The following is a 22454-nucleotide window of genomic DNA, read 5'->3' as shown; positions in this document are numbered from 1 at the left end:
CTTCCAGGAAGGTTTAAAATACAAACCTCCTTGCTTTTTCGAAAACAGTTAGGCTTAATATTGTTTTGAAAATTATAACACATGTACTGTATTTATAAATAGGCAAAGCTTTATCCAGAAGATGGGCTGTATTTCTAATTACTGTAAAACAATGGTTCAGTCAGAAGAATAATTTTTAGTAAAAAAACTATGTCGAGCCTACATGTAGTAGCCCATATACAAATGTTCTAGTATCGAAAGTTTTTTGAACAGGAAAAAACGTTTTATAGCCATATTTTACTTGATGATATTGATTGTACAATGCAGATATACATAGAGTAGGAATGACTATATGTAAGTAACTGTACACATTAGGAACACAAGGTAGGTAATGTTAGCGTTGCGTTTTAACGAAAGTACTATATTTTATTTCCTGTAGTTTACTTTGACGTAGTGTGTACATATATGTTATGCAAACAAATATCTTTTGACTAATATCAACGGTCTACACTATAATTTGGATTAAAAATACCAAAAAGTCGACAAATTTGCATCAAGTAAATGACTAACGTGCTTTAACTGCTTTAGTTTCCAACAGTAGGAAGTATTTTATAATTGTAAAAACGTAGGCGTTTTGTTGTATACGAGTAAAAGTTTGTTTAGAATTACTTTTTGAAGACGTATGTATAGAAATTTTCCGCTAGCACAATTAAATCGTTATGTACCTTGAACATGATGTTTCCTTCTGTGTTTCCTTTTTTCCTTGGAATTTTGTCAGAGATAGTGAGTTGATCATAAAACACAGAAATCATGATTCAGACCTAACAGTTTGGCTTGACATTCATTCCCTCAAATTATCTCTTTTAAAGTACCAAAAATGTAGATCAGAAACAAAAGTCAGACGCGTGTTACGTTGTAAGGTGGTCGGTTTGAACGCAGAATGCCATTATAACCCAACCGACGTCAAATGTACTACATGAGTAATCAGGCACACAACTTTACCTTTGACCCACCTGGCGTTCACCTCTGACCTCACGAGACGACGGAAGGACAAAGCTACCCGAGTTCCGGTTTACGCGAAGAAAAAAACCTTCATAGGAAGCAGGTAAGGCTTAGAAACGGACAGAAAAATATTGTAATGTTGAGGGGAATAGTTTAAGACCATTTCTGTGGACGAAGAACCGCAGTAGGATGATAATTTGTAGGCATTTTCGGGATGTGAATATCATTGAATTAAAGGGGGAGGGGGGCCAAATCAAACATACGTTCGACCCTCGCCACTTACATTTACGTCGATTTGCATCAGGCAAAGTTGCCTTTTTAGAGTACGTGAAATTATATAGAAATGTTAGTTGTATTGTAAAGAATCGCACAAGGCGTACATTACAAAATCTAGAAACGCGTAGAAATGATTTGTAAAAACAGTAAATAGAGAAGCCTGGTGACCAAACCTATAGGCTATACTGCCGACTCTCTCATTCCAGCCTAGCGAATAGAGTCAGTTGTCCCCATTGTTTGTAGTCGTAGAAGTTATAAATAATATGATATAAAATGTTTTAAGAGATTGGTGGTGTAAGTGAGTGATTGTAAGATCTCACAAATTATGATTTTGGAACAACATAGAACTATTAGAAGCAAATGTATTCAAATGCGAGAAAGACAACACGTCAGAATTATGTTGTGTTACGTTGTTATACATTAGGTTGATATTGTTAAGATTGGTGAAGTTAGAATTCTTTGAAGCTTGTTTTCTACCAATCCAATTTTATCATTAGTAACATTTAACGCTTAATCTGCATAATTTCTTTCATTAGGCTGAACATGGCAATGGCAGGATACGGGTCTCCCATCGGAGTTAGTCAGAACTGTTGTGATGGGTCTCCCACCGGGGTTTCCCAGGTCGACTGTGACAGCAAAACAAGCAATGCTTAATATCAGGCAGCAGCACAAGTTATCATGGATAACGCTGGTGAGAAACCCTACATGTGTGGGGAGTGTGGGTACAAGACATTTAAAAAGTCTAACTTATCCCAACACATGAGACCCCATACAGGAGAAAAACCCTACAAATGTGACCAGTGTGACTATTCTGCTGCACAGAAAGCTCATTTAGACCAACATCTAGCAAAACATACCGGTGAGAAACCCTACAAAGGCTACATTTGTGGGGAGTGTGGATACAGGACAACTGAAAAGACTACCTTAGTTCGACATATGAGAACCCATACAGGAGAAAAACCTTACAAGTGTGACCAGTGTGACTATTCTGCAGCACGGAAAAGTAGTTTGGACGTTCATCTATTAAAACACACTGGTGGGAAACCCTACATGTGTGGGGAGTGTGGGTACAGGACAGCCCAAAAGCATCACTTATCCCGACATATGAGAGCCCATACAGGAGAAAAACCCTACAAGTGTGACTACTGTGACTATTCTGCAGCAGAGAAATCTTATTTAGACTATCATCTCAACAACCACACTGCTAAGAAACCCTATATGTGTGAGGAATGTGGGTACAGAACAGCTGGCAGGTCCAACTTATCCAAGCATATGAGAATCCATACAGGAGAAAAACCCTACAAGTGTGATCAGTGTGACTATTCTGCAGCACAGAAGTCTACCTTAGATGATCATAAAGCAAAACACACCGGTGAGAAACCCTACATGTGTGGGGAGTGTGGGTACAGGACAGCTATGAGGTCCAGCTTATCCCGACACATGAGTGTCCATACAGGAGAAAAACCCTTCAAGTGTGACCAATGTGACTATTCTGCTTCACGTAAATCTACTTTGAAAGCACATCTAATGACCCACACTGGTGAGAAACCCTACATGTGTGAGGAGTGTGGGTACAGGGCAACTGACAGAAAAACATTATCCAAACATATGAGAACCCACATGGGAGAAAACCCTACATGTGTGGGGAGTGTGGGTACAGGACGGCTGAAAAGTCTTACTTATCCCAGCATATGAGAACCTATGCAGGAGAAAACCCCTACAGGTGTGACCAGTGCAGCTATTCTGCGGCCTCCAAGTCTATCCTATCTCGACATATAAAAATTCACACGGAGGCACCAACCTCGCAACTGTGACCATCTGGTATTTAGTGCTCTATATTCTTTCTCTAATTACAAGCTAAGAAAACATAACATGCAATGTTTAGAAAATGTACATTTCCATAGTTATAAATATTGGTAAGTGATTGTACACAGTAGTTCGACCTTCGGTTTCTTGTTAATAGTTAACTTTGACCAAGTGTGTTCCTTATATTGTAGAACAAATACCTTTGAATAATAAAAACTGTAAAGTAGCATTTTGTTCACAGTAATTTTTTTACAGTGATTTGCGTTAGGGTATAAATATAATGACTGATGTGCTTTACTTTCCAACAGAAGGAAGAAAAAGTTCCTGTTTGCTTTGTAATTTTTTTGTAAGATGTTTCTACAGATATTTTGTGCAAAAGCAATTAAATCGTTTTGTTCCTTGAACATAATGTTTCCTTCTGTGTTGGTTTTTTCCTTGGGTGGAATTTTGTAAGAGTTGTGAGTTGATCATAAAACACAGAAATCAAGATTCACACCGAACAGTTTTGGCTTGACATTCATTCCCTTAAAGTATCTCTTTCAAATTAGATCAGAAACAAAAGACGCTTTTTACGTTGTAAGGTGGTCGGTTTGAACGCAGAACGTTGACATTATGAACAAAGCTTAACATTCAAACCGACGCCAAATGTACTAAATGTGTAATCAGGTCAACAATTTCACCTTTGACCCATATCGAATTAACCTCTGACCTCACGAGACGAAGGAAGGACAAAGCTGCCCGAGTTCCCATGAAGAGAAAAACCATCATAGGAAGCAGGTAAGGCTTAGAAACGGACAGAAAAGTATTCTTATGTTGAGGGAAATAGTTAAAGACCATTTCTGTGGACGAAGAACCACAGTAGGATGATAATTTATAGACTTTTCGGGATGTGTATATCGTTGAATTAAAGGGGGAGGGGGGCGAAACCTAACATACGTTCGACCCCCTCCACTTACATGTATGTCACCTTGCATGAGGCAATGTGGCATTTTTTCAGGGCATGGAATAATATAGGAATGTAACTGGATTTTAAAAAATCGCATAAGGCGTACATTACAAAATCTAGAAACGCGTAGAGCTGATTTGTAAAAACAGTAAAAACCCTGGTGACCAAACCTATAGGCTATACTGCCGACTCTCATTCCAGCCTAGCGAATGGAGTCATTTTACCCACAGTTCGCAGTCTTAGAAGTAATAAATAATATGATATAAAATTTTTTGACCAAGCTCGGTGGTGTGAACGAGTGATTGTAAAATCTCACAAATTATGATTTTGGAACAACATAGAAGCAAATTTATTCAAGTGCGAGAAAGACAACACCTCAGAACCATGTTGGGTTAGGTTGTAATGCATTAGGTTAAAATTGTGAAGCTTGGTGAAGTTAGAATTCCTTGAATCTTGTTTTTTATAAATTCTATTTTATCATTGACAGCTTATACCGCTTAATCTGCATAATTTCGTCAATTTGTTTTTCATTAGGCTGAACATGGCAACGGCAGGACAAGGGTCTCCCACCGGAGTTGGTCAGAACTGCTGTGATGGGTCTCCCACCGAGGTTTCCCAGGTGGACTGTGACAGCAAAACAAGCGATGCTGAAGACCAGGCAGCAGAACAAGAAGTCAACTTGAATAACGCTGGTGAGAAACCCTACATGTGTGGGGAGTGTCGGTACAGGACAGCTGTGAGGTCTAACTTATCCAGGCATATGAGAACCCATACAGGAGAAAACCCCACAGGTGTGACCAGTGTGACTATTCTGCAGCAGATAAATCCAGTTTACACCATCATCTAGCAAAAGACACCGGTGAGAAACCCTACATGTGTGGGGAGTGTGGGTACAGACCAGCTTACAAGTCTCCAGACATATGAGAACACATGCAGGAGAAAAACCCTACAAATGTGACAAGTGTGACTATTCTGCAGCATTTAAACCAAGTGTGAACCAACATCGAGCAACACACACACAGGTGAAAAACCCTACTAAACAAGTGTGACAATTGTGACTATTCTACAGCATGGAAATCTCATTTAGACTATCATCTAACCAAGCACACTGGTGAGAAACCCTACATGTGTGGGAAGTGTGGGTACAGGGCAACCTTTAAGTGTGACCAGTGTAGCTATTCTGCAGCCTCTAAGTCTGCCCTAACTCAACATATAAAAATCCATACGGAGGACTGATTTCACAACTGTGACCATCTCGTAGTGACATTTAGTTCGCACAATCCCGTGTTAACTACAGGTTCTCTAAATTACTGTATTACTACTTCCAAAAAGGTTTAAAATACAAACCTCCTTGCTATTTCCAAAACAGTTATGCTAAATATTCTCATGAAAATTATAATACATGTACTGTATTTACAAATAGGCAAAGCTTTATTCACAGGATGGGCTGTATTTTTAATTACTGTAAAACAATGGTTCAGTCACAAGAATAATTTCAGTAAAAAAAGCTATGTCGAGCCTACATGTAGTAGCCCATATACAAATGTTCTAGTGTTTTTTTGAACAAGAAAAACTTTTTATTGCCATCTAGGATTGTACTGGAACAACAGTTAACTTGATGGTATTGATTGTACAATGCAGATGTACATAGAGTAGGAATGACTATATGTAAGTAATTGTACACATTAGTTAAAAGGTAGGTGGTACTGTTAGTGTTGCGTTTTAACAAAAGTACTATATTTTATTTCCTGTAGTTTACTTTGACGTAGTGTGTACCTATATGTTATGCAAACAAATATATTTTGACTAATATCAACGGTCTACACTAGGATTTGGATTAAAAATACCAAAAAGCCGACAAATTTGCATCAGGTAAATGACTAACGTGTTTTTAACTGCTTTAGTTTCCAACAGTAGGAAGTATTTTATAATTGTAAAAACGTAGGCGTTATGTTGTATACGAGTAAAAGTTTGTTTTGAATTACTTTTTGAAGATGTATCTATAGAAATTTTCCGCTAACACAAATCGTTATGTACCTTTCAAGAACATGAAGTTTCCTTCTGTGTTGCTTTCTTCCTTGGATGGAATATTGTCAGAGGTGGTGAGTTGATCATAAAACACAGAAATCAAGATTCAGACCAAACAGTTTGGCTTGACATTCATTCCCTTAAAATTTCTCTTTTAAAAGTAGATCAGAAACAAAAGTTAGACGCTTGTTACGTTGTTAAGGTAGGTCGGTTTGAAAATCAGAACGGTGACATTATGATGAGAACGTAACGTGCCAACTGACGTCAAATGTACAATGTGGGTAATCAGGCAGACAACTTCACCCTTGACCCACATCGAGTTCACCTCTGACCTCACGAGACGACGGAAGGACAAAGCTGCCCGAGTTCCTGTTTACGGTAAAGCTGCCCGAGTTCCGGTGAAGAGAAAAACCATCATAAGGAGTAGGTATGGCTTAGAAACGGACAGAAAAGTATTCTAATGTTGAGGGGAATAGTTTAAGGCCATTTCTGTGGAAGAAGAACCGCAGTAGGATGATAATTTGTAGGCATTTTCGGGATGTGAATGTCGTGGAATTAAAGGGGGAGGGGGGGCGAAACCTAACATACGTTCGACCCTCGCCACTTACATGTACGTCATGCTGTAACAGGGAAAGTGGCCTTTTTAGAGTACGTGAAATCATATGGAAATGTTAATTGTATTGTAAAGAATCGCACAAGGCGTACATTACAAAATCTAGAAACGCGTAGAACTAATTTGTGAAAACAGTAAATAGAGAAGCCTGGTGACCAAACCTATAGGCTATACTGCCGACTCTCTTTCTAGCCTAGCTTCCCATTGATTTTACCCATTGTTTGTAGTTGTAGAATTAATAACTGAAATATTTTGAGCAAGCTCTGTGGTGTGAGTGAGAGAGAGAGTGAGTGAGTGTGAGTGTGTGAGTGAGTAAGTGAACAAGCTCGGTGAAGTAAGTACTAGTAAGAGAGAGAGTGATCTTGAGTGAGTGGGTGAGTGAATGAGGGAGCGAAAGTGATCATCAAGATCTAACATTTATTTTGTCGCAACATAGAAGCAAATTTATTCAAATGCAAAAAATACAACACGCTAGAATTATGGTGGGTAATGTTGTTACGCATCAGGTTAAAATTGTTGAAGTCAGAACTGTTTAAACCTAATTTTCTGTAAGCCCAATTTTTCATTGACAATTCTGACAATATGTATGATTTCTTCATTTTTTCATTAGGCTCAACATGGCAGCGACAGGACACGGGTCTCCCATCGGAGTTAGTCAGAACTGCTGTGATGGATCTCCCACCGGGGTTTCACAGGTCGACTGTGACAGCAAAACAAGCAATGTTGAAGACCAGGCGGCAGCACAACAAGTCAACTTGAATAACGCTGGTGAGAAACCCTACATGTGTGAGGAGTGTGGGTACAGGGCAGCTTACAAGTCTGACTTATCCATACATATGAGAACCCATACAGGAGAAAACCCATACAAATGTGACAAGTGTGACTATTCTGCAGCACAGAAATCTAATTTAGACCAACATCTAGCAAAACACACCGGTGAGAAACCCTACAAATGTGACCAGTGTGACTATTCTGCAGCACGGAAATCTCACTTAGAGGAACATGTAGCAAAACACACCGGTCAGAAACCCTACATGTGTGGGGAATGTGGATACAGGACGGCTGACAGATCCAGCTTATCCCGACATATGAGAACCCATACAGGAGAAAAACCCTACCAGTGTGGCCAGTGTGACTATTCTGCAGCATGGAAATATGCTTTGAACCAACATCTGGCAATGCATGCTGGTGAGAAACCCTACATGTGTGAGGAGTGTGGGTACAGGGCAACTCAGAAGTCTCACTTAGCCCAACACATGAGAACCCATACAGGAGAAAAACCCTACAAGTGTGACCAGTGTGACTATTCTGCAGCACAGAAAGACACCTTAGATAATCATAAAGCAACACACACTGGTGAGAAACCCTATATGTGTGAGGAGTGTGGGTACAGGACAGCTAAAAGGTCCCACTTATCCGAACATATGAGAACCCATACAGGAGAAAAACCCTACCAGTGTGACCAGTGTTACTATTCTGCAGCATGGAAATATGCTTTGAACCAACATCTGGCAATGCATGCTGGTGAGAAACCCTACATGTGTGAGGAGTGTGGGTACAGGGCAACTCAGAAGTCTCACTTAGCCCAACACATGAGAACCCATACAGGAGAAAAACCCTACAAGTGTGACCAGTGTGACTATTCTGCAGCACAGAAAGACACCTTAGATAATCATAAAGCAACACACACTGGTGAGAAACCCTATATGTGTGAGGAGTGTGGGTACAGGACAGCTAAAAGGTCCCACTTATCCGAACATATGAGAACCCATACAGGAGAAAAACCCTACCAGTGTGACCTTTGTGGCTATTCTGCAGCACACAAGTCCTCTTTGGACTTACATCTAGCAAAACACACTGGTGAGAAACCCTACATGTGTGGGGAGTGTTGGTACAGGACAGCTCACAAGTCTGACTTATCCCGACATATGAAGGCCCATACATCAGAAAAACCCTACAAGTGTGACCAGTGTAGCTATTCTGCAGCCTCTAAGACTGCCCTAACTCGACATATGAAAATCCACACAGAGGCACCAAGTCTGCAACTGTGACCATCTCGTAGTGACATTTAGTACGCACAGTCTGCTGTTAACTACAGTTTCTCTACTTAATATTTTGATACGAATCTTAAGGGTATATTTAGGCTGAATATTCTGTAAGAATTCATGATGTTTGCAAGTAGGCAAAGGTTTTCCCAAGAAAAATCCCTATACTTGTTTACTTTAATATCTAATAAGTTATGGCTATAATTTAGGTAGAAGAATAAGTCTTAGTTTAGTTAGTAGCCCATATACTTTGTTGTAATATCAGATATCAAAATCTCTTTTAGCTATCTAGAATTGCGTGAGAATAGTAAATGTTATAGTATTGATTGGATAATATACATGATGTTTGCAAGTAGGCAATTAGTAGACACTTTAATATCTAATTAAGTTATGGCTATAATTTAGGTACAAGAATAAGTCTAAGTTTTGCTTTGTTGTAATATGAGATATCAAACTCTATTTTAGCCATCTAGAATTGTAGAGTGAGAATAGTAAGCGTTATAGTATTGATTGGATAATGTACATATACATAATCAGTAATTAACATGGGTAAGTGATTGTACACAGTAGTTGAAGCTGAAAGGTAGACATTAGTGCTGTGTTTGTACACAGTAGTTGGAATGTAGACGTTAGAGTTGTGTGTGTACGAGCTTAGATTTCCTGTGTATCTACTAGTAGTTCCTGTCACGAAGTGTTTGCCTTATGTCCTGCAAACACAATTATATCTTGTGACTATCAACTCTTTAAACTACTAGGATTTGTTAGGATAAAACCCAAAAGCTAATAGTATTGTTTTTTATCAGAGTAAAATAACTGATGTGCTTCAGTTTCCAAAGTAGGAAGTTATTTTACGCCAGTGAAAAGGTAGACGATAGGTTGTATAAAAGTAACTTTCCTGGGTTTTTTTCGAAGATGTATCTAGATCTAGATATTTTCCACTGACATAATTAAATCGTGTAATACCTTGAACATTAAGTTTCCTTCTCTGTTGCTTTTTTTTCCTTGGATGGAATATTGTTAGAGGTGGTGAGTTGATCATAAAACACAGAAATCAAGATTCAGACCAAACAGTTTGGCTTGACAATCATCCCCTCAAATTATCTCTCCAAAGTAGATCAGAAACAAAAGTCAGACGCTTGTTACGTTGTAAGTTGGTCGGTTTGAAACACAGAACGTTGGCATTATGAAGAAACACGTAACGTGCCAACTGACATCAAATGTACTACGTGGGTAATCAGGTCGACAACTTCACCCTTGACCCAGATCGCGTTCACCTCTGACCTCGCGAGAGACAGAAGGACAAAGCTGCCCGAGTTCTGGTTTACGTGAAGAGAAAAACCTTCATAGGAAGCAGGTAAGGCTTAGAAACGGACAGAAAAGTATTCTAATGTTGAGGGGAATAGTTTAAGACCATTTCTGTGGAAGAAAAACCGCAGTAGAATGATGATTTGTAGGCATTTTCGGGATGTGAATATCGTTGAATTAAAGGGGGAGGGGGGCGAAACCTAACATACGTTCGACCCTCGCCACTTACATGTACGTCGATTTGCATCAGGCAAAGTGGCCTTTTTAGAGTACGTGAAATTATATAGAAATGTTAATTGTATTGTAAAGAATCGCACAAGGCGTACATTATAAAATCTAGAAACGCGTAGAACTGATCATGATTTGTAAAAACAGTAAATAGAGACCAAACCTATAGGCTATACTGCCGACTCACTTTCCAGCCTAGCGAATGGAGTCATTTTACCCGTTGTTTGTAGTCGTAGAAGTAATAAATAATATAATTTAATGCTTTGAGCTAGCTCGGTGGTGTGTGTGAGTGAGTAAGTAAGTAAGATCTCATAGTCATAAATTATGATTTTGATAGAATTTTATCATTGACAGCTTTTAACGCTTATGTATATATTATTGTATAATTTATATTGTATAATTTTTTTCATTTTTGTCATTAGGCTGAACATGGCAATGGCAGGACACGGGTCTTCCGCCGGAGTTGGTCAGAACTGCTGTGATGGGTCTCCCACCGGGGTTTCGCGTGTCGACTGTGACAGCAATAGAAGCAATGTTCAAGGCCAGGTGTCAGCACAACATGTCAGCTTGAATAACGCTGGTGAGAAACCCTACATGTGTGAGGAGTGTGGATACAGGGCGGCTAAAAAGTCTTACTTATCCCTACATATGAGAACCCATACGGGAGAAAAACCCTACAAGTGTGACCAGTGCGACTATTCTGCAGCACGGAAAAGTAATTTGAAAGCACATTTAGCAACACACACTGGTGAGAAAGCCTACATGTGTGAGGAGTGTGGATACAGGACAGTTGAGAAGTCTCACTTATCCCGACATATGCGAGCCCATACAGGAGAAAAACCCTACAAGTGTGACCAGTGTGACTATTCTGCTGCAAAAAAATCCACTTTGAACCAACATCTAACAAAACACACTGGTGACAAACCATACATGTGTGGAGAGTGTGGATACAGGACAACTCAAAAGGATTACATAGTAAACCATATGAGGACCCATACAGGAGAAAAACCCTACAAATGTGACCAGTGCGAATATTCTGCAGCACATAAATCCAGTTTGGACGTTCATCTAGCAAAACACACCGGTGAGAAACCCTACATGTGTGGGGAGTGTAGATACAGGACAGCTGTGAGGTCCAACTTATCCCGACACATGAAATCTCACACAGGAGAAAAACCCTACAAGTGTGACCAGTGTAGCTATTCTGCTGCACAGAAAGTTAACTTGATCCGACATCAATTTAAACACACTGGTGAGAAACCCTACATGTGTGGGGAATGTGGGTACAGGACGACTGAGAAGTCTACCTTATCCTTACATATGAGAACCCATACAGGAGAAAAACCCTACAAGTGTGACCAGTGCGACTATTCTGCATCTCGGAAAAACATCATAGATAACCATAAAGCCACGCATATTGATGAAAACTCTTACATGTGTAAGAAGTGTGATTACCAGACAACTACAAAGTTCAACATATCACAGCACATGAAAACTCATAAAGGTGAAAAACCTACAAGTGTAATCAGTGTGACTACTCTACTGGACGAAAATCCACTTTAGATAACCACAAAGCAGCACACACCGGTGAGAAGCCCTACTTTTCTGGGGAGTGTGGGTACGGGGCAACTCAAAAGTCTACATTATCCGACACTGGAGAACCCATACAGGAGACAAATGTGACCAGTAATTGTACAGCTATTCTGCAGCCCCTAAGTCTGCCCTATCTCGACATATGAAAATTTACATAGCCCCAGGGCACCAACGTTGGAACTGTGACCATCTCGCTGTCATATTTAGTTCGCATATTCCTCTCTTAGCTATAGTCTCTCTATACCAAAACCAAGCTTAGGGATATATCACCTTAATGTTCAAACACAATTAGGTTAAATATTCTATAAGAATTTATTATTCATGTATTTAGAAATAGTAGTACATATATCTAGAAGATACCATACTTTTGTCCACTTTATTTCTTATTAATGTAAAACAACAGTACAGCACAAGAATATTCTTAGTTTAGGTAAATAATAGTAGGCCATATACGTTGTTCTAGTATTCATAATTTTGAACAAAAAGTCAACCTTCTATAGCTATCTAGGATTGTACTGGAACAACATTAAACTTGATGGTTTGGACTGTATAATGTTCATATATACATAATCAGTAATTAATATCATTTGGGAAGTGATTTTACACAGTAGTTGAAAAGTACACGTTATTGTTGAGTTTTCATAAGAATGTACGAACTTTGCGCATAAGGTATAAGGAATGTACGAACGATTTTTGTAGTTTACTTGACGTGGTCATAAGTACTACAAATATCTTTAATTAATATCAACTCTGTGAACTAGCATTTCGTTAGCAGTAAAATATTTGCACTGTTACTATCAGTGTAGATGACTGACGTGTTTTAGTTTAACTTTAGGACAGTTGTAAAAACGTAGGCGTGATGTTGTATACGAATAAAGTTCCTGTTTTGTAGTTTGTAGAGTATACCTTCCTGTTTGTTTTAATTTTGTTGTTGTTTTAATTTTGAAGATGTAGATACAGATATTTCCCACTCAAATAATTAAATCGTTTGATACCTTCAACATGATGCTTTTCTTGCTTTTTTGTCAATGATGGAATCTGTTAAATCATCACAAAACATAGAAATCAACATCCAGAGCAGGCTTGGCTGTAATTATGTTTACCGAATGAAAACATCTTGTTTTTCCTCAGTTTCCTCTTCTACAAACACAAAAAGTCAATGACCTGGGCCAGACAGTCTATCACCATAGTAACTAGTATTGGGTTATACCATGCTGCAATCTTGTAGCTGGGAGGATTTAGACTCCTGTCACCATAGAATATGTGAATGTGTTTGAGTAAGAATTAACAGAACAGACCATATGCGAAGGTAAACATGCATTATGCATTTGCTTTGCAATTGTTACCTTTCTAGTTAGTTTTTATGTTCGTTTCATATAATATCAGACCAGAAAATGTGGCACATTTTACGTTTTTCGGTGATCTTTTTGAAGGGTAAAACGTTTACATTATTAGGAAAGGGTAACGTGCTGACCGACGTCAAATGTACTACATGGGTAATCAGGTGGAGAATTTAAACTTTGACCCAGATGTTGTTTACCTCAGACGTCACGAAGCGATGAACGCCAAAGCTGCTCCAGTCCCGGTTTACGTGAAGGGAAAACATCATAGGAGGCAGGTAAGGCTTAGAAACGGGCAGAAAAGTATTCTAATGTTGAGGGGAATAGTTTAAGACCATTTCTATAGAAGAAGAACCGCAGTAGGATGATATTGTAGGCATTTTTCGGGATGTGAATATCGTTGAATTAAAGGGGGAGGGGGCGAAATCTAAAATACGTTCGACCCTCGCCACTTACATGTACGTCATGCTGCATCAGGCAAAGTGGCCTTTTTAGAGTACGTGAGATTATATGGAAATGTTAATTGTATTGTAAAGAATCGCACAAGGCGTACATTACAAAATCTAGAAACGCGTAGAACTTACAGAAGCCTGGTGACCAAACCTATAGGCTATACTACCGACTCTCTTTCCAGCCTAGCGAATGGAGTCATTTTACCCATTGTTTGTAGTCGTAGAAGTAATATATAATATAATTTAATGTTTTGAGCGAGCTCGGTGGTGTGAGTGAGTGGGTGAGTGAGTGAGTGAGTAAGATCTCATAAATTATGATTTTGATTTGAAGCAACATAGAATTTTATCATGGACAGCTTGTTAACGCTTGTGTATATATTAGGCCACAGCAAGTAATTTTTATGGATGACATCAGCGCGCGCATTAATTTTCGCCTGATTTTGGAAAAAAAAGAAGAAATTTTGTTGCCTTCTGACAGTGGTCAACATGCCGAAAATGGGCGAAGATGTCTGTTGCCATGCCGGAAGATGGATGGCAGATAACTATCAAGAGAGGAGACAAGAAAAGGCTCTGATTTAATGTTTTGTTTTTTACTTTGATGCAGTGATATTTGATGCTTGCTGTGTATATGTGATGTTCCCACTGAATCAAAACCATTTGTACAATGATTGAGTCAAAATTTCAAATTGTAGGAACCTTGTTTTCTTAGGCCCGCCTTGTTTTTTTTCGCTCGCTCGCATTAGATATGCAGTCTGAGGAGAATGTCATCCATAAAATTTACTTGCTGTGGCCTTATTGTATAATATATATTGTATAATTTCTTCATTTTTGTCATTAGGCTGAACATGGCAATGGCAGGATACGGGTCTCCCACCGGAGTTGGTCAGAACTGGTGTGATGGGTCTCCCACCGAGGTTTCCCAGGTCAACTGTGACAGCAAAACAAACGATGTTGAAGAGCAGGCGGCAGCACAACAAGTCAACTTGAATAACGCTGATGAGAAACCCTACATGTGTGGGGAGTGTGGGTACAGGGTGGCTTGGAAGTCTTACTTATCCCGACATATGAGAACACATACAGGAGAAAAACCATACAAGTGTGACCAGTGTGACTATTCTGCAGCACTAAAATCCTCTTTGGACCAGCATGTAGCAAAGCACACCGGTGAGAAACCCTACATGTGTGGGGAGTGTGGATACAGGACAGGTAACAGGTCCAGCTTATCCCGACACATGAGAACCCATACAGGAGAAAAACCCTACAAGTGTGACCAGTGTGACTATTCTGCAACACGGAAATCTCATTTAGACGGTCATCTCACAAAACACACTGGTGAGAAACCCTACATGTGTGGGGAGTGTGGGTACAGGGCAGCTACAAATGGCACCATATCCCAACATATGAGAACCCATACAGGAGAAAAACCCTACAAGTGTGACCAGTGTGACTATTCTGCTGCCCAGACATCCACCTTAAAGGACCATAAAGCAACACACACTGGTGAGAAACCCTACATGTGTGGGGAGTGTGGGTACAGGGCAACTCTAAGGTCTACCTTATCCAGACATATGAGAACTCATACAGGTGAAAAACCCTACAAGTGTGACCAGTGTGACTATTCTGCAGCTCGGAAATCAGACTTGGTCGATCATCTAGCAAGACACTCTGGCGAGAAACCCTACATGTGTGGGGATTGTGGGTATAGTACAGCTTCAAAGTCTACCTTATCCCAACACATGAGAACCCATACAGGAGAAAAACCCTACAAATGTGACCAGTGTGACTATTCTACAGCACGGCAAGATCATTTAGACCAACATCTAGCAAAACATACCGGTGAGAAACCCTACATGTGTGGGGAGTGTGGATACAGGGCAGCTGCGAGGTCCAGCTTATCCCGACATATGAGAACTCATACAGGAGAAAAAACCTACAAGTGTGACCAGTGTGACTTTTCTGCAGTACAGAAAGCTTCCCTGTTCCAACATCTAGTAAAACACACCGGCGAGAAACCCTACATGTGTGGGGAGTGTGGGTACAGGACAGCTCACAAGTCTACCCTATCTCGACATATGAGAGCTCAGACATCAGAAAACCCCTACAAGTGTGACCAGTGCAGCTATTCTGCAGCCTCCAAGTCTATCCTATCTCGACATATGAAAATTCACACGGATGCAACAACGTTAACCTTGCAACTGTGACCATCTGGTATTTAGTGCTCTATATTATTTCTCTAATTCCAAGCTCACGAAAATATAACATCAATACCAAAAAATGTAAGCTATAACATGAAAATGTCATAATCGTTTACTTTCATGCACTGTACATCTTTAACTGTGAAACTATTAGTCACTTAAAAGAAGTCTTAGCCAAGCTCATCCTCTTCGTTCTAGTATTAATTATTTTGAAAAAAATATCATNTGGAACAACATTAAACTTGATGGTTTGGACTGTATAATGTTCATATATACATAATCAGTAATTAATATCATTTGGGAAGTGATTTTACACAGTAGTTGAAAAGTACACGTTATTGTTGAGTTTTCATAAGAATGTACGAACTTTGCGCATAAGGTATAAGGAATGTACGAACGATTTTTGTAGTTTACTTGACGTGGTCATAAGTACTACAAATATCTTTAATTAATATCAACTCTGTGAACTAGCATTTCGTTAGCAGTAAAATATTTGCACTGTTACTATCAGTGTAGATGACTGACGTGTTTTATTTTAACTTTAGGACAGTTGTAAAAACGTAGGCGTGATGTTGTATACGAATAAAGTTCCTGTTTTGTAGTTTGTAGAGTATACCTTCCTGTTTGTTTTAATTTTGTTGTTGTTTTAATTTTGAAGATGTAGTTACAGATATTTCCCACTCAAATAATTAAATCGTTTGATACCTTCAACATGATGCTTTTCTTGCTTTTTTGTCAATGATGGAATCTGTTAAATCATCACAAAACATAGAAATCAACATCCAGAGCAGGCTTGGCTGTAATTATGTTTACCGAATGAAAACATCTTGTTTTTCCTCAGTTTCCTCTTCTACAAACACAAAAAGTCAATGACCTGGGCCAGACAGTCTATCACCATAGTAACTAGTATTGGGTTATACCATGCTGCAATCTTGTAGCTGGGAGGATTTAGACTCCTGTCACCATAGAATATGTGAATGTGTTTGAGTAAGAATTAACAGAACAGACCATATGCGAAGGTAAACATGCATTATGCATTTGCTTTGCAATTGTTACCTTTCTAGTTAGTTTTTATGTTCGTTTCATATAATATCAGACCAGAAAATGTGGCACATTTTACGTTTTTCGGTGATCTTTTTGAAGGGTAAAACGTTTACATTATTAGGAAAGGGTAACGTGCTGACCGACGTCAAATGTACTACATGGGTAATCAGGTGGAGAATTTAAACTTTGACCCAGATGTTGTTTACCTCAGACGTCACGAAGCGATGAACGCCAAAGCTGCTCCAGTCCCGGTTTACGTGAAGGGAAAACATCATAGGAGGCAGGTAAGGCTTAGAAACGGGCAGAAAAGTATTCTAATGTTGAGGGGAATAGTTTAAGACCATTTCTATAGAAGAAGAACCGCAGTAGGATGATAATTTGTAGGCATTTTTCGGGATGTGAATATCGTTGAATTAAAGGGGGAGGGGGGCGAAATCTAAAATACGTTCGACCCTCGCCACTTACATGTACGTCATGCTGCATCAGGCAAAGTGGCCTTTTTAGAGTACGTGAGATTATATGGAAATGTTAATTGTATTGTAAAGAATCGCACAAGGCGTACATTACAAAATCTAGAAACGCGTAGAACTTACAGAAGCCTGGTGACCAAACCTATAGGCTATACTACCGACTCTCTTTCCAGCCTAGCGAATGGAGTCATTTTACCCATTGTTTGTAGTCGTAGAAGTAATATATAATATAATTTAATGTTTTGAGCGAGCCCGGTGGTGTGAGTGAGTGGGTGAGTGAGTGAGTGAGTAAGATCTCATAAATTATGATTTTGATTTGAAGCAACATAGAATTTTTATCATGGACAGCTTGTTAACGCTTGTGTATATATTAGGCCACAGCAAGTAATTTTTATGGATGACATCAGCGCGCGCATTAATTTTCGCCTGATTTTGGAAAAAAAAGAGAAATTTTGTTGCCTTCTGACAGTGGTCAACATGCCGAAAATGGGCGAAGATGTCTGTTGCCATGCCGGAAGATGGATGGCAGATAACTATCAAGAGAGGAGACAAGGAAAGGCTCTGATTTAATGTTTTGTTTTTTACTTTGATGCAGTGATATTTGATGCTTGCTGTGTATATGTGATGTTCCCACTGAATCAAAACCATTTGTACAATGATTGAGTCAAAATTTCAAATTGTAGGAACCTTGTTTTCTTAGGCCCGCCTTGTTTTTTTTCGCTCGCTCGCATTAGATATGCAGTCTGAGGAGAATGTCATCCATAAAATTTACTTGCTGTGGCCTTATTGTATAATATATATTGTATAATTTCTTCATTTTTGTCATTAGGCTGAACATGGCAATGGCAGGATACGGGTCTCCCACCGGAGTTGGTCAGAACTGGTGTGATGGGTCTCCCACCGAGGTTTCCCAGGTCAACTGTGACAGCAAAACAAACGATGTTGAAGAGCAGGCGGCAGCACAACAAGTCAACTTGAATAACGCTGATGAGAAACCCTACATGTGTGGGGAGTGTGGGTACAGGGTGGCTTGGAAGTCTTACTTATCCCGACATATGAGAACACATACAGGAGAAAAACCATACAAGTGTGACCAGTGTGACTATTCTGCAGCACTAAAATCCTCTTTGGACCAGCATGTAGCAAAGCACACCGGTGAGAAACCCTACATGTGTGGGGAGTGTGGATACAGGACAGGTAACAGGTCCAGCTTATCCCGACACATGAGAACCCATACAGGAGAAAAACCCTACAAGTGTGACCAGTGTGACTATTCTGCAACACGGAAATCTCATTTAGACGGTCATCTCACAAAAACACACTGGTGAGAAACCCTACATGTGTGGGGGAGTGTGGGTTACAGGGCAGCTACAAATGGCACCATATCCCAACATATGAGAACCCATACAGGAGAAAAACCCTACAAGTGTGACCAGTGTGACTATTCTGCTGCCCAGACATCCACCTTAAAGGACCATAAAGCAACACACACTGGTGAGAAACCCTACATGTGTGGGGAGTGTGGGTACAGGGCAACTCTAAGGTCTACCTTATCCAGACATATGAGAACTCATACAGGTGAAAAACCCTACAAGTGTGACCAGTGTGACTATTCTGCAGCTCGGAAATCAGACTTGGTCGATCATCTAGCAAGACACTCTGGCGAGAAACCCTACATGTGTGGGGATTGTGGGTATAGTACAGCTTCAAAGTCTACCTTATCCCAACACATGAGAACCCATACAGGAGAAAAACCCTACAAATGTGACCAGTGTGACTATTCTACAGCACGGCAAGATCATTTAGACCAACATCTAGCAAAACATACCGGTGAGAAACCCTACATGTGTGGGGAGTGTGGATACAGGGCAGCTGCGAGGTCCAGCTTATCCCGACATATGAGAACTCATACAGGAGAAAAAACCTACAAGTGTGACCAGTGTGACTTTTCTGCAGTACAGAAAGCTTCCCTGTTCCAACATCTAGTAAAACACACCGGCGAGAAACCCTACATGTGTGGGGAGTGTGGGTACAGGACAGCTCACAAGTCTACCCTATCTCGACATATGAGAGCTCAGACATCAGAAAACCCCTACAAGTGTGACCAGTGCAGCTATTCTGCAGCCTCCAAGTCTATCCTATCTCGACATATGAAAATTCACACGGATGCAACAACGTTAACCTTGCAACTGTGACCATCTGGTATTTAGTGCTCTATATTATTTCTCTAATTCCAAGCTCACGAAAATATAACATCAATACCAAAAAATGTAAGCTATAACATGAAAATGTCATAATCGTTTACTTTCATGCACTGTACATCTTTAACTGTGAAACTATTAGTCACTTAAAAGAAGTCTTAGCCAAGCTCATCCTCTTCGTTCTAGTATTAATTATTTTGAAAAAAAAAATCATATTTTTAGCCATTTAGCATTGTAGCGGAAGAATAGTAAACTCGATTGTATTGTTTAGAAAATGTACATTTCCATAGTTATAAACATTGGTAAGTGATTGTACACAGTAGTTCGACCTTCGGTTTCTTGTTAATAGTTACCTTTGACGAAGTGTGTTCCTAATATTGTGCAACAAATACCTTTGACTAATAAAAACTGTAAAGTAGCATTTTGTTCACAGTGAATTTTGTGATTTGCGTTAGTGTATAATGACTGATGTACTTTACTTTCCAACAGAAGGAAGTAAAAGTTCCTGTTTGTTTTGTACCTTTTTTGTAAGATGTTGCTAGCATGCTACAGGTATTTTCTGCAAAAGCAATTAAATCGTTATGTTCCTTGAACATAATGTTTCCTTCTGTGTTGGTTTTTTTTTTGATGGAATTTTGTCAGAGGTGGTGAGTTGATTATAAAACACAAAAATTAAGATTCAGACCAAACAGTTTGGCTTGGCATTAATTCCCTATGCCAAAAAAATCTCTATTTGATATTAGATCAGAAACAAAAGTCAGAAACGTGTTACGTTGTTAAGGTGGTCGGTTTCAAACGCAGAACGTTGACATTATGAACAAGGCGACGTCAAATGTACTACATGGGTAATCAGGCCGACAATTTCAAACTTTGACCCAGATTGGTTGTCAACGTTATATTTGTGTGGCTCTTACATCTGGGCTCTTTTTTTTTAGCTCTAAGGTTGGACTAGAGACTAAGTGAGGTAGCTGTCACACCTGTAAGGTACCTTACCTAGTCTCTAGTTCAAGTAAACTCACCTGTCACGCCTGTAAGGTACCTTACCTAGTCTCTTGTTCAAGTAAGCTCACCTGTCACACCTGTAAGGTACTTTACCTAGTCTCTAGTTCAATTAAACTCACCTGTCACACCTGTAAGGTATCTTACCTTGTCTATAGTTCAAGTAACTCACCTGTCACACCTGTAAGGTACCTTACCTAGTCTCTGGTTCAAGTAAACTCACCTGTCACACCTGTAAGGTACCTTATGTCTTCTCAGGCGACAGCCCATAATTTTTTTCGGGTGTAGAAATCCAACGCGCAGCTATAATTTCTTCCGAATTATCAACCAAACCTAGCGCTGTGTTACATATTTCGTGAAACTTATCACGTGTAGTGGGGAAGTGCAGAAAACAGTGATGAGGTTCGTGATTTGGCTCATATTTAGTCGTAAAGTGTGGCGACAGCATTATTATGAGAGCCAAATCCGATAAAATAAGCGTGCTGTAAAGGCCTTCTGAATGCTACCTTATGCTTAATTATAGTAAGTTGTACCTTATAGCAAGGAGGTTTAACCTCCTTGCTTATAGTAAGTTGTACGTAGTAAATCGGCGGCCAGAAGTCCAACGACACCCATCTCCACGCCATAGTCCGCTTATCCTGAAAGTACGTGAGTCTGCGCACTAGCTGTCAAAACGTCACTTCCGGTCTTCCGACCTGAGAGCAATGGGATCTAACGACGACCGAGGGAGGAAGGATAAAGCTGCCCGAGTTCCGGTTTACGTGAAGAGAAAACCCGTCATAGGAAGCAGGTAAGGCTTAGAAACGGACAAGAAAGTATTCTGATGTTGAAGGGAATAGTTTAAGGCCATTTCTGTGGAAGAGGAACTGCAGTAGGATGCTAATTTGTAGACATTTTCGGGATGTGAATATCGATGAATTACTACTAGCAGTAAGGGAGGGGGGGGGCGAACCTAACATACGTTCGACCCTCGCCACTTACATGTACGTCATGCTGCATCAGGCAAAGTGGCCTTTTTAGAGTACGTGAGATTATATGAAATGTTAATTGTATTGTAAAGAATCGCACAGGACGTACATTACAAAATCTAGAAAAGCGTAGAACTGATTTGTAAAAACAGTAAATAGAGAAGCCTGGTGACCAAACCTATAGGCTATACTGCCGACTCTCTTTCCAGCCTAGCGAATGGAGTCATTTTACCCATTGTTCGTAGTCGTAGAAGTAATAAATAATATGATATAAAATGTTTTAAGAGATTGGTGGTGTGAGTGAGTGACTGTAAGATCTCAAATTATGATTTTGGAACAACATAGAAGCAAATTTATTCAAATGCGAGAAAGACAACACGTCAGAATTATGCTAGGTTACGTTGTAATGCATTAGGTTATTAAAATTGTAATGCTTGGTGAAGTTAGAATTCTTTGAAGCTTGTTTTCTATAAATTCTATTTTATCATTGACAGCGTATAACGCTTAATCTGTATAATTTCTTCATTTTTTTTGTTAGGCTGAACATGGCAACGGCAGGACACGGGTCTCCCACCGGAGTTGGTCAGAACTGCTGTGATGGGTCTCCCACCGGGGTTTTCCAGGTCAATTGTGACGGCAAAACAAGCGATGTTCAAGGCCAGGCAGCAGCACAAGTCAACTTGAATAACGCTGGTGAGAAACCCTACATGTGTGGGAAGTGTGGGTACAGGGTGGCTTGGAAGTCTTACTTATCCCGACATATGAGAACCCATACAGGAGAAAAACCCTACAAGTGTGACCAGTGTGACTATTCTGCATCACAGAAAGGCACCTTAGATAATCATAAAGCAACACACACTGGTGAGATACCCTACATGTGTGGGGAGTGTGGATACAGGACAGGTGACAGGTCCAACTTATCCCGACATATGAGAGCCCATACAAGAGAAAAACCCTACAAGTG

General features: G+C 39.7%; 3 protein-coding genes across 3 annotated transcripts; all 3 read left to right on the top strand.

Annotated features, from left to right (window-relative positions):
- Nucleotides 1-6432: 6432 nt before the first annotated feature.
- Nucleotides 6433-12525, top strand: LOC109471673 (gastrula zinc finger protein XlCGF57.1-like). The gene is made up of 4 exons (XM_019771010.1): nt 6433-6460; nt 7261-7496; nt 7665-8020; nt 10907-12525. Exons 2-4 carry the CDS (start codon nt 7268-7270, stop codon nt 11789-11791), a joined length of 1470 nt encoding a protein of 489 aa, XP_019626569.1. The 5' UTR covers nt 6433-6460; nt 7261-7267; the 3' UTR covers nt 11792-12525.
- An 838-nt stretch (nt 12526-13363) lies between these two features.
- On the top strand, nt 13364-15983 carry LOC109471675 (zinc finger protein 525-like). The gene is made up of 3 exons (XM_019771012.1): nt 13364-13439; nt 14452-15095; nt 15432-15983. The coding sequence occupies exons 2-3, from the start codon at nt 14459-14461 to the stop codon at nt 15812-15814; spliced, it is 1020 nt and encodes a 339-aa protein (XP_019626571.1). The 5' UTR covers nt 13364-13439; nt 14452-14458; the 3' UTR covers nt 15815-15983.
- Nucleotides 15984-17060: 1077 nt separating this feature from the next.
- On the top strand, nt 17061-18753 carry LOC109471680 (putative zinc finger protein 702). Its single transcript, XM_019771018.1, has 2 exons — nt 17061-17136; nt 18152-18753. Exon 2 carries the CDS (start codon nt 18159-18161, stop codon nt 18648-18650), a length of 492 nt encoding a protein of 163 aa, XP_019626577.1. The 5' UTR covers nt 17061-17136; nt 18152-18158; the 3' UTR covers nt 18651-18753.
- Nucleotides 18754-22454: the final 3701 nt, after the last annotated feature.

The sequence above is a fragment of the Branchiostoma belcheri genome, unplaced genomic scaffold (genome assembly GCF_001625305.1).
Source record: "Branchiostoma belcheri isolate BF01 breed outbred unplaced genomic scaffold, Haploidv18h27 scaffold253, whole genome shotgun sequence".
Classification (NCBI taxonomy): domain Eukaryota; kingdom Metazoa; phylum Chordata; class Leptocardii; order Amphioxiformes; family Branchiostomatidae; genus Branchiostoma; species Branchiostoma belcheri.
This window is presented reverse-complemented; position numbering and strand designations above follow the sequence as displayed.

Bases quoted from the DNA above. Each gene is read 5' to 3' on its own strand.
- LOC109471673 (XM_019771010.1), top strand. From the start codon at position 7,268: ATGGCAGCGACAGGACACGGGTCTCCCATCGGAGTTAGTCAGAACTGC. The intron at 7,497-7,664 runs ATACAGGAGAAA...ATGTAGCAAAAC, and splicing joins ATCCATACATATGAGAACCC to ACACCGGTCAGAAACCCTAC. The intron at 8,021-10,906 runs ATGTGTGAGGAG...GAAAAACCCTAC, and splicing joins ACACTGGTGAGAAACCCTAT to AAGTGTGACCAGTGCGACTA.
- LOC109471675 (XM_019771012.1), top strand. From the start codon at position 14,459: ATGGCAATGGCAGGATACGGGTCTCCCACCGGAGTTGGTCAGAACTGG. The intron at 15,096-15,431 runs ATAAAGCAACAC...ATTTAGACCAAC, and splicing joins GACATCCACCTTAAAGGACC to ATCTAGCAAAACATACCGGT.
- LOC109471680 (XM_019771018.1), top strand. From the start codon at position 18,159: ATGGCAATGGCAGGATACGGGTCTCCCACCGGAGTTGGTCAGAACTGG.